The sequence below is a fragment of the Numida meleagris genome, chromosome 5 (assembly GCF_002078875.1).
Source record: "Numida meleagris isolate 19003 breed g44 Domestic line chromosome 5, NumMel1.0, whole genome shotgun sequence".
In the NCBI taxonomy this organism is placed as follows: domain Eukaryota; kingdom Metazoa; phylum Chordata; class Aves; order Galliformes; family Numididae; genus Numida; species Numida meleagris.
Window position 1 is genome coordinate 12021282 of NC_034413.1, and position 16309 is coordinate 12037590.

The 16309-nt window shown below is 45.9% G+C and overlaps 1 protein-coding gene across 1 annotated transcript in view; it reads right to left on the reverse strand.

Moving 5' to 3' along the window:
- NEURL1 (neuralized E3 ubiquitin protein ligase 1) overlaps positions 1-16133 on the reverse strand; it is a 136206-nt gene extending 120073 nt beyond the window's left edge. Inside the window, exon 1 of the mRNA XM_021399638.1 lies at positions 15886-16133. Within this exon, the coding sequence (XP_021255313.1) occupies positions 15886-15970 (85 nt within the window). The 5' untranslated portion in view covers positions 15971-16133. The remainder of the gene's footprint in view (positions 1-15885) is intronic.

Here is a 16309-nt window from a genome sequence, read left to right on the forward strand (position 1 = left end):
GCTAATTTTATGGTTTGCAAACTGGAAGCAGGTGCCTTACCCCACAGACTTTGGCTGGTAGGGATACCTGAGTGTCAAGGTGTCAGAGAGAGAAAAACCACTGGAATCAGACATGAACAAATCCAAGGGATGTGATATCCTCAAGCTTTTTACCCTCAGTAGCTCAGAAACTACAAAATCAATCAAACAATCAAAGGGCTCTGTGCCTCGCTCTCTGTGTAGAGGATTAAAATAAAAATCAGTAGTCATAGAATCAGAATCATCAAATAGTTTGAGTTGGAAGGGATCCTTAAAGGCCATCTGGTCCAACTCCCGTGCAATGAACAGGGACACCTACAGCTCAGAGCCCATCCAGCCTGACCTTGAACGTCTCCATCTACTTCCTCCCATCCTTAAAACAGAGAAAACACTGTTGACAAAATAGCTGGAAATCCCAAATGGAGGTTGTCTCCTTGGAGGAAGAAGTTTAGCCTCTATCTACATATTTAAGCTTTTAAACAAAACCAGCCCCCTTCAAGAGGAGCAGCTGTGTAATTAAGGCAATTTGGGGATGAGCAGTGTGATTCAAGAACCAAATACTATCTTAATTATATACATTAATATTCCACTAAAAGATGCTTATCAAAGAGATAATTCATGTTATTGCACAAGGAAGGCCACTAAAAATATAAAAATAACAGACAAGGGTGCCAGCAAGAGACACTGCTGATGCCTGCACGGCCATGAGAGCAGCTCCAGCTGCAGAGAAAGCGTACACAAGAGCTAATAAACCCATCTGAGTAAGCAGAGGGCTGCCAAAAGTCATCTGTTGTCAGAGGTGAATGCTGAATGAGAGATGTCTGTGTCCAAGCCAGAGTCACCCTGCAGCACCCTGACTGCTCAGGAGAAAGTTTTGGCTACAATCTCTTCTGACTGGTTTTTGGGGAAGGAAAAGAGAAAGCAGTGGGTTCGCAAAAATGAAGACAGTGATAGGACAAGGGGGAACGGATTTAAACTAAGAGAGGGGAGATTCAGGTTAGATGTTAGGAGGAAATTCTGTACTCAAAGAGAAGTGAGAACCTGGCACTGCTGCCCAGAGCCGTGGGTGCCCCAGCACTGGAGGTGTTCAAGGCTGGGTTGGATGGGGTCCTGATCTAGCTGTCAGCAACCCTGTCCATGTCAGGGGGTTTGGATCTAGACAATCTTTAAGGTCCCTTCCAACCCAAACCTTTCTACGATTCTGTATGATATAATATATATCATATATTACATAATAATATAATATATATAATAAGTGAGGGCTGGGGGACAGGAGGGAGCTGGTGGAGAAGGATCTCATGCTGGATCGGGTACTTCAGTGTCTCTCTGTAGCATACACATGGTCACCACACCACCTGCTCCTGGAGGAGTCATGAGTCCTTCACTGCAAGTCTGTGATCTACATCTTGGCTCTATCTTCCCCATCTATTTCCACTTGGAGACCCCAGTGCACCATGAGAGACCGAGACGTGCGGCAGCAAGGCTGTTGTGCTGCACGGAGACTGCAGCAATATCTTGCCTTAGGGCTGGAACAGCATCTCAGCATCCAAACAACTCCCTGATGCTGATTTAACCTCTAGGAGATTTAGGAAAGGCTTCTCCCACCCAGCCCAGAAGTTTCACTCGCTTGTGTACAACACCCTGAGGCAAAGTGTTGCTTTAGACCTCTTGCAGCTTGTCATGCACCAGGCTGACATCCCCAGCTCCTCATCCTGGGAAAGGGGAGACCTGAGAGCCCCCATCTCACAAACAAACACTCTGTTGTTAATCATCTGAGGGCCAAGGTCCCATTAATTAGTGCTGACATTTAGAGCAGAGGCCACGAGATAAGGGTGATATGAAGATGGATGGATTCCAAGAGGATCTGGGAGAGAAAAAAAGGGCTGTGGAGGATGTGGTTTAAATTTTATTTAGAGTTCTCCTTGTAAAGAGAGGGTATTGACATTTGAATTCCCTTTTACATCAAAAGAGGAAAAATTGCAGCCAGCCTCTTGACATGTATCTAAGTTGCAAGGTGCTGTATGCTATAAAAATGAAGACGGGACCTTGGACTGACTGGTCTTGAGTCCCTGTGCTTGTGCATGGACTAGAAGTCACAGTTCTGGATGCACTTGGCTGCAAGGCTCTGGATTAGCTTTCATAGAGCCATTGAAACATTTGAGTTGGAAGGGACCCTTAAAGGCCATCTGGTCCAGCTCCCCTGCAATGATACCTACAGCTCCACCAGGTGCTCAGAGCCCCTTCAGCCTGATCTTGGGTGTCTCCTAGGACAGGGCATCCACCTCCTCTCTGGGCAACTTGTGCCAGTGCCTCATCGCTCTTATCATAAAAACTTCTTCCTTACATAAAATCTAAATCTCCCCTGTTCTAATTTGAAACCATTTTCCCTCATTCTATCACAACAGACTCTACTAAATGGTCTGTCTCTTTCAAAAAAAAAAAAAAAAGTGCAGAATTCCACCAAATGCCTGCCTCTGCTGAAGCAGGGCAAGCTCATGATAAAATAAAACCATCTGCTGCTACAGGCTTCCATCCCTAACCAGAATCTTCTGATGCCCTCATGGACTTGGCACCATTCACCACCATCTTTCATGTGCTCCAGCTGACATTACTGTGCATTCAGATTCCTTGGATGAGATCCTCAGGCATCAACCAGTGGGATTAAATCAAAGATCAACATAGAACAAAAGCATTGGCAGATCTTTTGTATGCTTTCTGATTTTTGAGCCATTAGGTCATATTCCTTTTATACCTTGCAGCTTTTATATGTAAAAGAGAATTATACAGAATTGGAGGGGTGGGGGTTAAACAAAATCTAGGATTCTCGTGTAAGACCTGCAGTTTCCCTTCAGGGGAAAAAAAAATCAATTATGAGAGCTGGAAAAGCTGCCTCTATTCATGGCCCTTTCCATATGACACTGCCAACAACAGAAGTAACTGCCCTGTCTCTGAACACTAAGTAACCCCATTTGTCACCTTCATCCCTACTGTGCTGCTGCTTCCCAGGTAAAGGTCTTCAAAACTTGACAAGGGAACCTAAATCTGGTTTTGAAATAGCTCCTTTACATGATCCCAGCCCAGAAGCACCACTAATCGTGATGTCTGGAGCTATAAAAAGGTACAGGACAAGAGCGTGTCTCTCCTCCTGATCTGCTTCCGTGTTTGTAACCAGTGCTTATCTAATGCCACTTAGGAAGTGTTACCAAGGAGACTATTTGCATCCTGAACAATGTTGCTAAAGCAACACTGCTAAATTAGATGCAGAGCTCCTAGCCTTCACCAAGTGTATTTGCATTGCTATGAAAATTAAATAGTCATAGGTTTAAACTATATTTGGGTCATTCACTCAGCCAAGCACCTGAAAATAGTCCCATGGCAGCAGCTACGGAGTTCCCCCTTAAATCTAGCACATCTAGGGCTCATCTCATAGGGGTATTTCTGCCTTGTGTGTCAATGTGACCTGCAGGCAAAGCAAGCCATCTTTGTACTATAACCTTCCCACACAGGACATCCTTTGGCTTTTATTTGAATGCTTTTGGAGTTTTTCACTGTCACGAATAATTACAGCATTGCATTATTTGATGGAGCGTAGCAGAAGGCAATTTGTAAGGAGCAGATACGTATTAATATCTGAGGCACAAGATGGCTCGGAGGCACTGGAAATGGGACAACTTGCCTGGAGTTTATGGGTTGGCTGTTCAGCCTCATCCCAAGTCTTGGTTCAACTGTAAATTGTCACCATGTATGGTTTAATGAGCAATATTGGTGGTAAGCAGATGGTTCGATTAGATGACCATAGAGGTGATTTCCAACCTGAATTATTGTATGATTCAAGGGTTTCAAGATGGCCCATGGAAAGTTGGAAAGGCTAAATAACATTAAAAAAGGGTAAGATAGTTATTAAGGAGGTGATAATAAAATAAAAATAATTGGAAACTGTAAAGAACTACATGCAAGCTATAAACAAAAATAAAGGTCAGAATCTATTTTAGGTGAAGTTACAGAATAAATTAAAAAAAACAACAGTGCTGTCAACACTACAGAATAAATCAAATGGAGAAAGACCACTGTTTGTAGGGAGAGCGAGCAAAAGGAACCAAAAGATGTGTTTGCAATGATTTTCAAGGCAAATAACAGCTTCTCTAGAATATGGACATGTATCAACATGCTAAGTAACATACTTAAAATAATTCTCCCTTTATTTCAACTGCCAGGAACCTTACAGCAAAAATTACAGTTGCTTACTAATATATGCAATTGTGCATATACAATAAATATAACTTACTTTCCCTGAAGATGTTCAAGAAACATGTAGATGTGGCACCAAGGGACGAGGCTAGTGGGCAAAATTGGTGGTAGGTGGATGATTGGACTGGATGATCTTAGGGGCCTTTCCCAACTTCAGTGATTTTATGATTCCATAATTGCATTATTCATGATTCCAAGCGATGTCACAAAGACAGACACTGGGCTCTCCGAACTCAGCTCAAGTATTCGGGTGTAAATCTAGAGCAATGTGTTGTCCCTGCAGCTTTCTATTCTGATGTTCTGAGTAATACACTTTGGACAAACATACATAAAAATAAAATACCATCCCACCAATACCTATCTGGAGCTCTCCATCACTATTTAATGTGTTTATTCCCAAAATAACTCCAGCTTTTAACACTTTCTAATTTAACAGATAAACTCATGCAAGGACATAAATACTTGGCATCTGTCACTGAATTCAATCAGCTCCCTGGATCAGAGCAAAAGCACCCTGCTCTGCTCTGCCTCAGCCATAACACGGTTTGGGTGCCTCTTGTAAATCAATCCTTAGTGCCCAGAAGCAATACTAAAAGCACACCTGGGAGCATTTTGCTATATATAAAACCTCTGTTCCAGCAGCAAATTTGATCTGCCTGCAGAATCCAATCATGAGAAGGTAATTCTCCTTCCTGATGAACAGCTTTAGAGTGCCCATGCCCAGAAAGCTTCTGATCCCAGAGCTTCTGATTGCTTATGCCTGGGAATTTAAGCTGAAATGACAGAATATGGGGTGGGGGTTTGGAAAAACCCAAATAATTTGCTACCAACATTGGGTCTCAGTTGAACCAGGCAGTCAGGAATGTCCTCTGGCTCATTTGTTTTCAGCACTATTTAAGGATGCTTTTCCAAGGGCTGCAAGAGGCAGTGAGTCAGCAGAGCTGAATGTGATTGCCTCTGCTCAGCAGGATGCTGGAAGTGCTGTGAGCTAGGGACGTGGAGGAGAACACCTGCTGGCTGCCTCCATGGGCTGGGGATGCAGGGGAAGTCCTCGAGTCCCAGCATCTCCCTGGGAGGCAAAACCAGATGACATGGACTCTGTAAGAACTGATGGATGTAGGAGCAGAGGAACGCAGTCTTCCTGCCACTCAGTTGCGCAAAATATATATAAATCCTTTTACCTCCCTAAACATCAGTTTATCTTAGGACAGAGGGAAAAAGAGGATGGTCTGAGTCTTATGAGGCTAAGGTTTTACAGCAGCTGTACTCCCTCCCACCTCTTCTCATGGCCACAGCAAGGTTGCATTACTCAATGAAGATTAAGGAAGCAGTCCTCTATGGGAAAGGGTCATTCATGTCCGTGCACAAAGGCTGCAGAAAAACATTTTTAACCCTTTTCCAGGACAGCTCTCCTCGCTGCCTACATGTACCCCGATACAGGTGATTGAGGGCTCCAGGGAAGGGTCAGAACTGAGCGCTCGCATCCCCAGCGGGGCAGGGAGAGGGGAGGAGAGGAGGTGACATCCCTTCCACCTGCACCTTCGTCTTCATAATGCTCTGTATGTGAGCCAGCAGGGCTGGCGTGAGGATGTTCTCACCACACCCAGAGAAATACTGCTGGGCTCCAGATTACTGCATCCCTCCTCCCAGTTCCTATGTGGCCTTATCTAAACTATGTCATAAATCTTCTGGGTTTTATCTGAACTCTTCTCCTGCTCGTGACATGCTGTACTCGTGAATAATGTTGTCTCCATCTGAATTACAAGGGGCACAGCAATAAAGCGCCAGCAGAAGCCAGGGAAGCAGTGGGAAAATAGCTAAAAGCTACACAGCACTGTTTCCCTATTTGTAATCTTCTGTCATAGTCTGAGTTGGAAGATTAGATAACGAGACTATTTATAGTGGCATTGCCGGGTGCGTATCACAAAACCTTTACTGTAAGACCATGGCAAGAATGAAATTTTAATTTTGCCTGCCACTTCCCTTTGCCACAGCTCTGTTTGCAGCATTTATTTTTTCTTTTGCACTGGGGTTATTAATAATGGATGTAACATTAACATTTCCAAATTGGGAGTTTACCCTCAGTCTCCATTCCCACCCATCACTCAGTAATTTCTCCTCCTGGGCTTAACGTTGGGCTGACAATACCTGCTCAGCCACCAAACGCAGAGCATGGGCAACAACAAGCACAGCTCACCTCATTCTTTGTAACACGTCCCACCTTCAGGATCTCTAGGTTTGAAACCTGAAACAGATTTTTACCCTCTCTGCTAAGCCCACCAATGCAGTCAATCCAAGCTGAGAACAACTGCCCAAAGCAATGTGTACTGTGCACCAGATTGTCCATACAGGCCATTAATCATCCAGCATAGGTAAGAACTTTCTGCCAAAATGAACGCAGGACACAGAATCATACAGGTTGGAAAAGACCTCTAAGATGATCTAGTCTGCCATCCGCCTATCACCAGTATTGCCCACTAAATCATGTCCTTAAGTCTCAAGTGGATAAGTAAATGACTGGGGTCTGTACTTATTGCTTAGCATCACAACCCTAAAACTTCAAAAATAAAAGGTATTCAGAGATTTGGGGTTTTTTAGTCTTTATTTTTAATTTTATACCTGTTAAGGGGTATAACTGTTGAAGGGTCTGGAGCACAGGTCTTATGAGGAGCAGCTGAGGGAACTGGGATTGTTCAGTCTGGAGAAGAGGAGGCTCAGGGGAGACCTTGTCACTCCCTACAACTGTCTGAAAGAGGCTGTGGTGAGGTGGCAGTCGGCCTCTTCTCCCAGGTAACACCAAGAGAGAATGGCCTCAAACTGCACCAGGGGAGATTCATGTTGGATAGTAGGAAAAATTTCTTCTCCGAAAGAGTGGTGAGGCATTGGAACAAGCTGCGCAGGGAGGTGGTGGGATCACCATTACTGGAGGTATTAAAGAACCATGGAGACGTGGCACTGAGGAACGTGGTTAGTGGCCACAGTGGGAATGAGTTGATGATTGGACTGGATAATCTTAGAGGTATTTTCCAATCTTAATGATTCTATAAAACACAAATTCTGTCTGTGACTTTTACAGTTATTTGCATTGTGTCTTCTAAGGGGAGTCAATATTTCTGCAGGAAACTCTCTCTTTCCTTCCTACCCAGTAAATACTTGCTAAGTAAAAAAGATAAACATTTCTCATGGACAAAGCAACCCTGTGGTATATAAATATAGATATATTTAAAAATGCAATTTCACCAGTTGCTCAAATAAGAGAGATTTAGAGTAATACCAATGCAATTAAATACTCAATTGCACAGATACCACTCAAGGAGAAGATTTGAACTGAACTTTTGATAAAAAGTTGTAATCTGGATAGCAAATAAGCTCTGGATCTACTGCTGTGCAGCTTATCTGACAAAGCTGTCCAGCAGCAAGTTAAAAGTCCAATGCTGTCTTTACATTAGATGGTGTTGATGAGCAGCAGAGCACAAAACATAGTCACATCTCCATCCAAGTAGCAGTTAAAGGGAAATCAAGCAGAGCTTATGCCTAACAGAGGATAAAAGATGATCAGTGGGGTATTTGAATCGTATGTTGACATATGGGAAGTCAATGTGAATTAGAATGAATCAAGCATATCATGATCATGTTTCTTCTGACGGGGTCAGGGTGTGATCTCCAGCTTCCACGTAAAATGAAGCCAGAGGGGTGTCCAGACAGAGGCGGTTCACAAAGACATTCATGCTCTCATTCAGCTCCCTAAGTAAGAAACCTCTAACTCAAAAGTGCTCCTGATTAATTCCTCTGAGATAAAGGATCCCACATTTCCACCTCTGCTCAGCATTCCACTGAGCCTTGTCTCTTCAGAAGCCAGGGTCCTTACTTCATGCCTCAGTAGAATGAGACCTCCTCTCAAAGCATAACCCAAAATGCTTATGCAGGCCCGTTAGAAAATTCTATCCTGAAATGCTTTGATTTATTTGCTTTTTAGCAAGTTCTTTGCACAAGTACAATACTTTCAATGGCTATAAATATGTTTTTCAGATAAGAATTCTCATTTGTTATAAAACTTAATGGATGTAAGCACTGAGACCTCTCTTAGATTGAGAAACAGTTTACTAAATCCAGTTTTATTACTACTAAAAAAAATGCCTTTCAGGATAGATGTGACTGTTGCTGAGAAGAAAAGCTCCTGTTGGCACCATCTTTCCCTCAATTTTAGGAAATGGACCTATAACCTCTTCTGAATCTTCAGTTTGAAAATGAATGGAAATGCTCCAAACCTGCCAAATCTGACCCACTTGCTGGTCTCATCTGACAGATTTTCAAAGCATTTTGTTTGAAAGCAAATACCACCTTTAATTTTACCTAAAATGATGTTTTTTAAAAACGCACCAAGAGTAGAAACATTTCCACTGGGCCAGTGAAACTTTTTATCAACTTTCTCCCTCTTTAATCATTCACACAATTGCTTCCCAGCATACTCTCCTGGTCTGGCTGGCAAAATATGCAGCAGTGGTTCCCAAAGTCAAATATAAAGCTTTAATTATACATGATAGGTTGCCTCCAGTCCCCTTTCATGCGACAAGCCACAGGGAGCACAACACAGAGAGCACAAACAAGGCAAAGTCATTCTAGACAAAGGCAGACCTACATCAGACAGAGAACACTTGTACTTGAACACCCTATGGCTAGCCCACAGACCTGTCCCACCAACAGCAGTTGGCCCTGGACAGTTACAGAGCTCCCCATCTACTGCTCTGCCAAAAGGACCATAATGCAACTGGAAAATTACGAAGGAGTTGCCAGTCTTCTCTAAACCCAGTGCTAGACAGCGTGTGTGTTCTGGCCATACCAGTCAAGTGATGAGTTCAACAGGCAGCAGGAAATCCCTGCCTATGCCCGTGCACATGTGTGTAAGCCCACACATGCAGGAACAGCTGGAAGTGTCAGTGTTAGCAGCACGAAACCCAAATACTGAGTAAGAAGGAACAAAGAGAAGAGGGAGACTTTGCAAGAAATGCCAGAACTTGAGAATTTATTTTGTCTAAGATCTTAGTATTAGTTTTCCAAAAAATGTTTACACAATGTGTGAAGCACTGGGTTTTTTAAACCAACAACAAAAAAAAAGCACAGTAGTTTATCTCAGAGGCTGACTGAGAACTGTTAACATTTACTTTCCAGATTTTTGCATAAAATAGCTCTGAGATTTGACACAGTGAGCTGAGAATCCTTCCCCATGCTTCAGCAAGGGGATGAACCAAGGCTCTCTAACAGAGTGTTGTATGTGCATAATGCCACCATGGCATCCTCTACTCAGTAATTTTAGAGCACAATCCTATTGTAATCCTGTCACTGGAAGGCCAGATAACCAATATTACAAACATGAACTAGAATCTTATACACAACTTGCTTTTACCAGCTAGAGATGCCCAAGAGCGACTGGAGATGAAAATTTGCCCTGGCTCAATTTTAAGTACAGAGATGCATCAACCTAGACCTTCAAATATGACGCACATGCCTACCCTCCTCCCCAGCTACACAGCCAGCAGTACCCTATGTAGCTAGGTTACCAGGCAGATCAGGTTTGTGTATACATGTTGCAGTCACAGCAGAAGCTTTAACCCTTGCCAGGCTGTAAGTTTCAGTTAAAGTTCAGCTCCTGCCCCCAGAACTACTTTGGGATTTGTCAATTTGCAGCACAGCAATAAGTATGTGCGCAGTGCTGTGATTAAAGTCAGAAATGACTTCAGGATTTGTCACTGATTGTATGTAGGGTGCCATCAATCAGGTTAATCTCAGATCAGCCATAGATGGAGACCGCAGGATGGAGGTGCTACCGAAACACGGATGTTGCAGAGCCCACTCCTCAGGACAGTTCAGAACCGCATTGCTCAGATGTCCTAAAATTTCAAGGCAGTGTAAGCCAGAGAACACGTTTCAAGGATCCTCACCTTGAAACAAGTAGCCACAGTGAAGTTACATACCGTAAACATAACAACGTGTACTTGTGTATTTGCCATGGGCAACAATTTCAGTGATGCAGAAGTAGCTGGTTCCTGCAATTATCCTAGCAGCAGTAGGTAAGAACAGCTGCCAAATCTGAAATCTTCCAAGCCACTGTATTAGAAACCTTCCCCAGATACAGAGTTCTCCACAAACTCTGGTATTTCAGTAGTCTAGGAAACTAAACAAAGTGGGGGCTACTTAGACCCTTGTCCCTTGGGGTGTTAAAGTAAGCTAAGAGAAACTGCTTTCCCTTACTCAAAAAAGCCAACCCATGCAAAAGCACCTTTATTGCTCAAAACTCCAGGATGCAGGAGGCACAGCCTCATCCATGAGAGATGTGGTGAGAGTTTGCACGTGGACCTCATGGCAATCCCTGCTGTCTCCCAGATAAAGCCCGGATGCTCTGTTCTATGCGAGACTCTGAGGCTGCCATGGTGATGAACCACTCTGCACGCACCCAGGCAGGGATGCTCACAGCAAAGAGGATGTATCCAGCTAGAGACCAGCCAATATCAGGAGCAGGCTCGATGCCTCCAGCCATCACTGCAACCTCTGAACATCCCAGCTCCCTCTGTCACTAGTGTGGAGAAATTCTGAATTCTCAGCTCAGCATTGTCATTATCAGCTGAATATAGGTAGTCTTAGGAAAGCCCATATGAGCAGGGCGAATGCGCGGTCTTTGTACGTAGCAAACTTCAAAGAATTTCTCTTTCATGACCTCCTCCAATCTCCTGTAAAATTGGACCCATTTTTGCACTTATAACATCTACTATTAATGAGCTCTGAGAGCTACTAGCCACTGTAGATGGCTACAGCCTCTTTCTGTCCAAAGGGACCTGGAATCTACCAACTCCACTGAATGTCCTCCTAGTTCTTGTACCAGAAAAGACAGCGAAGAGCGGAGCTCTATCCCTTTTCTTTGTGCCAGTCGTGACTTTCAGACCTCTGTCATTCACCACCTCTCTGCACGAGATGTTAGAGTTCAAGCTTATTCAATCGTTCCTTACATGAAATTATTCCAGACCTTTGATTATCCACCCTTGTTGCCTTCCTCTTATTCGTTCTCCTGTATCTTTTTTAAGATGGTGGAAAGGTGAAGAACCAGAACTAGACTCAGATTTATACAACAGTCTACTCACGGCCTCTATTTCTGTTCGGCTTCCCTTATAATTTCCAATATTTCTTTGCTTTTTTAACTGCTACTGAGACTTGGACTAATATTTTCAGCTCAATAGCCTGTTTTGGTTTCTAGATCTTCCCTTGGGGGATGTTGTTAACAAAGCACCACATGTTTTCCTGGGAAACTTCTGACAAGCTGCACCATTACCTGCTTCACCAACAGGCTCCTGTACCTTATGAAAAGGAAAATTGGAAGGAAAAGTAACATCAATAAATTGCTGTGTTTCGAACACTCGGCAATTTTAGGCAGCTAAAAGGCAATAAATCAAAGTTCAGCAACATGGGGAAAGAACAGTGCTTGGGAAAAGGTCGTATAAAGCTGCGAACCAGAACCAGGCCAACCCTTCCACCTACAACCTAGGCAGGCCAGTGTCAAAGGGAAACGCACAGTGCAAGGCAGAACAAAAGCAGAAGGGCAGGAAGCTGATGGCAACCTTCAAAGCCTGGAACAGCAAACCTTCTGAATTCCTAAGGCTGGAATTAAAATGAAATTATACTTCGAGGAATAACCAATTATGACAGCAATGGGAGCTGAGGCGAACCCATGGCATCACTATTGACGTTCTCCCAGTGCCGTACTTGCACCCCGACCTCTAGTCCCCATGTTCATCAGCTGCTCGTGTCCTTTTACTCCCCACTTGGTTTTATCTTGAAGTGCAAGAAACAGAGCTGGCAGTGCAATATTCTTTCCTGTCAACAACATATAATTATTGCAACGTCTACAACAGGCAGATTGCTATCTTCTGCATTCATTTCAGAGACTCATAAAATACCAGCAAAAGGAGAAAAATGTCCAACTTACTTGTGTCAATGGGACATATAACATTCAGAACAGCAAGAGCAAAAAATGCAGGCAAAAACTATGTAAGCCCGTAATGCATATCTATCATCATGACTGGCAATGCCACGGGCCCAGGACTGTCCCGCCAAGGTACCAGCCTGCTTCACAGGGTACTCCTGAGACACAAACCCCAGAGTGTCCTGCAGAGATCACCCAGGCTCATGAGTTAGACTTATCTGAGCAGCATGCACAGAGCAGTTTTCCAGTAGGGACCACAGAAGCACCCAGCCCAGCATGACTCAGACCTCCACAGGAGCCTCCAGATGCCACTGCCATGCAAATAATAGAGAATAACCCATGAGTAATCAGCCAACGCTGAGAAGAGCGTCTCTGACTACCTCGGGCTGTCTCGACTGCAGTGCATACATTCTTTTGCATAAATATCACAGGTGCATTAACCCATGAGAAAAATGATAGGAAGAAATCCCGCAGGCTGTCACTCACCATGGAGAGCAGCCTTTCAAGGCAAGAGGAGGCTCAGGAAAGAGCAACAAACCTGCCTGGCAGGCTGGAGGAGAGGACTGAAGAGAGGAGACAGTAATGCCTCTTAGCTTCTACAATGTAATATTGATCTGTGATCCACAGAACCAGCTAAGCCTTACAGCTGAGGACATGGAGGACAAGTGAGGATATAAAGCCACTTCCCTACAGAGCCTAGGAGGTGGAATTGAGGTCCTACAGGTCACCTCTGGCCTGAGGACCAGCAAAAAGGCATTCCTAGCATCCTGGAACTGCAACAGCACAGCGAGGGTACGCAGCCCCCACACTCTGTGTTCCGTGCCAAACAGCCGCACACACCTTGTTTGGTGACAGTCACAAATGATGCTTCGGGGAGGGCAGAGAGCAAATATTTGCTGGAGTTTATCTGTCTACATCATAAGGAGATCATTATCAGATAATCACAATCTTTTGCTCATTAAGAGAGTGCACAATGGATCACCTTCTGTCACCCTGAGGAAACGGCCACATCTGAGTTATGGGAAATGAAGAATTCACAGGAATGCTGACAGTAATCTCAGTTCAGTCTCATCATTATCCCATCAAATGATGACCTCCTTCCAGCCACTGGCTGTTAACTTTAAGGTTAACACCTGATCAGGGCTGCGGCATCCAAACAGCTGAAGTCCTGGATGTCTGCTGTTCCACTGACCTTAGTTTTCACTGTCTCCACACTGGCCTTCCATCCCTGGAGCTGCCCAAGGCCACCTGGGTCCCTGACCTGGTGGTGAGCACCCAGCCCACAGTAGGGGGTTGGAACTGGGTGGGCTTTAAGGTCCCTTCCAACACAACCACTCTGTGATCCTATGATTAAAGCCCGCAGACACAATGGTGACACCAGCACCGAGGGTGACTGAGTGCTTTGGAAGAGGTCCTAAAGCCCTTGCATCTAGTGGTTTCTACAGAACAGCAGTGCAAAGGCCTTCTATAAAGGGCTGGGCAGATCACATCTTAAAGCATTGCCCAGCTCTGAAAGCAGCTCTAAAATGATCAGCCTGGAGTTCCAGATTTAATTTCTGTGTTATGCCTTCAGTACCACCAAAAGCATCACAAGGCCTTCAGGAGACCTTCTCCACTAAAAATAAACTTTTTTTAAGCAGGAAAGGAAACGTAAAAATCTTCAGTGCACGTGGGAAGCAGATCTACTCGGCATGGAGGTCTTCTTATACAGCAGAGATAAACTCGTAAGGCAGAAGCTGACTTCTCAGCCCCCAGACCACCACTGAAAACTCAGTGCAGGCTCCTTCTTGCTGAAGAAGCCGTGGCTACCTCAGCCCTGGCACCGGGTGGGAGAGTGCTCCATGGTGGCCGCATTGCAAAGCTCCGCATCCCTCGCGCAGAGCCAGCCACTGAGGGCAGAACCAGGGACCTTCAATTAAAATGCACATTACAAAATGTTAAATGGCAGATTTGTAACACGACTGTGTGACATTCGTACTTTCACTGCTCTGCCTCCAGACCATTTTACAGGAACCCGTCAGATCCAATCAGACTTGTTTATTCTGCATTTAAATGTAGGACCTGAGGCAGTTTGATTTCAAAAAAAGACAGAAAAGGCACATATTGTCCCTGGCAGCCGCTTGGTTTTTTTTACCAAGGCATCTTGCTAACTCTTTACTCAAAACTAACATGATTTCACTGTTCTGCTACATTACAGATAGGGAATATTTCTACTTGCTGCCTCGGCACAGGTAGGAATTTAATTAAAATGGAAATTAAAGGAAGAACAAGACAAACAAAAGTGCCTTTAGTCCCCCCCACACACACCTAGTCGGGTGATCCATACAGAGCATCTCGGAAAGCTCACGTAAGCCACTGATAATGGATTAAGTGGCAGTGTCCCTTCTGGCTCCAGTTTATAAATTCTTATCTGCTTAAGGTTGCTCCAGAAAGACTTCCAGCTGACAGCACGATTCATAGAGACAAATCCTCCCTGGCACTTTACAATTGCACACCAGCTACTACAGCATCGCATGTACCTTCCAGTTTGCACTGACAGAGGACGAAGGTGCACCATGTAGAGTTCGGCACCCTCTCCTTGCAGGTTTAATTTTAAGCACAGCCACTGTCTGTGGCAGAACTGTAAGCATTCCTCACATCTCCTCGCACGGCCATTAAGAAAGCCGCGGTGTAATCACCCTCAGCTCACACAACTGCTCCATACCATCCAAGCACAGAGGTGGCAAGGAAGGATAACCAGATAATCCCTCTGTATGAGGGCCAGTTGCCCAGCTCATTTTTAACCCATTCAACTCCCCTAGACCATACCAAAGAAGCATCTAAAAGCTCAGTACAAACGAGGGAAAATACCAACATCCCTATTTCCCACACTGGTGGGTGCAAATTCCACAACATCGGGGAAGGTGCAACAAGTATTGACCATCTGAAACAGCTGTGGGAACAACACCTGCCTCACTCCTCGCTAACAGAGGGATGTCAGACGTCCTCTGCCCCTGTCACTCTATGTCTCGGCCACAAAAATATGCTTAACAAAAGGTTGCATGGAACACACACACACACAGTGCCGGCTGCTATGCAAGAAATCCCCTTTCAGAAGGACAGATTATTTTCTGCTACAGCAAGAGGGGGCAAAAAAGGGCAGGGACAGAGGAGACCTCGGCAGTCACTCCCACTCGCTCGCCTTACAGAAGTCAGCCCCATCCGATTGGGTCCTGACGGTGGTCCAGGATTTCAGTAAAGGGATTTCAGAATAACCACATGAGCTAGGCAGGGTGCCCTAACATCCCCTGCCCTCCTGCAAACGGGACTGACAGCCCCACACCACACAGCTATATCTCTGAAGCACCCAGAAAAGATGCCAAAGCAAAGAAGTCATTCACAGGGAAACACGTAGGGACACTTCGGTGGTCCGTCACCTCCACGCGCTGTCCTCGTGCTTTCCTGGGGTGCGGCTGCACACGAAGGGGACCCGCGCGTGGAGCGCCAGGCATAGGGCATCCCACCCCGCAGTACCCAGAGGTGCTCTGGGTGCTCATCCCAAACTGGGGTCCCCGCGCGGCCCAGGGTTTCCGTCCTGCCCGGGTGCCCATCCCACCTCGGGGTGCAGTCGGTGCCACGGGGTGCCGGGGGTGCCGGCCGAGCCGTACCTTTGAGGTGGTGGTGACGGGCGCGGTGCAGCCGGCCGTGCCCGCCGCGGGGCAGCGCGGGGATTCTGGAGAAGCGGCCGCCCATGGCCGCATCCGAACCGAACCGAGCCGAGCGGCACCGCGCGGGGTCTCTCCCCCGGAGCTGCTGCGGTGCCGGGGAGGGGCAGCGCTCCGGCCGCGCTCACAGCCCCGCTCCCGCCCCCATAGCCCCGCGCTGCCGCTGCCCTCCGCGGGGCCGCGCCGGCTCCGCTCGGCTCCGCAGCGGCTCGGTACGGCGGGGCGGGGCGGCGGCACCGAGGCCCCCCCGCCGCGCCCCGTCGCTATGGAGACAGCTGTTCCGCTCCGGGAGGGAGGGAGGGGGTGCGCAGCCCAGATGTGCCGCCGCTGGTGCCACAGGTGGGGACACGTGGGGAAGCGGAACTCG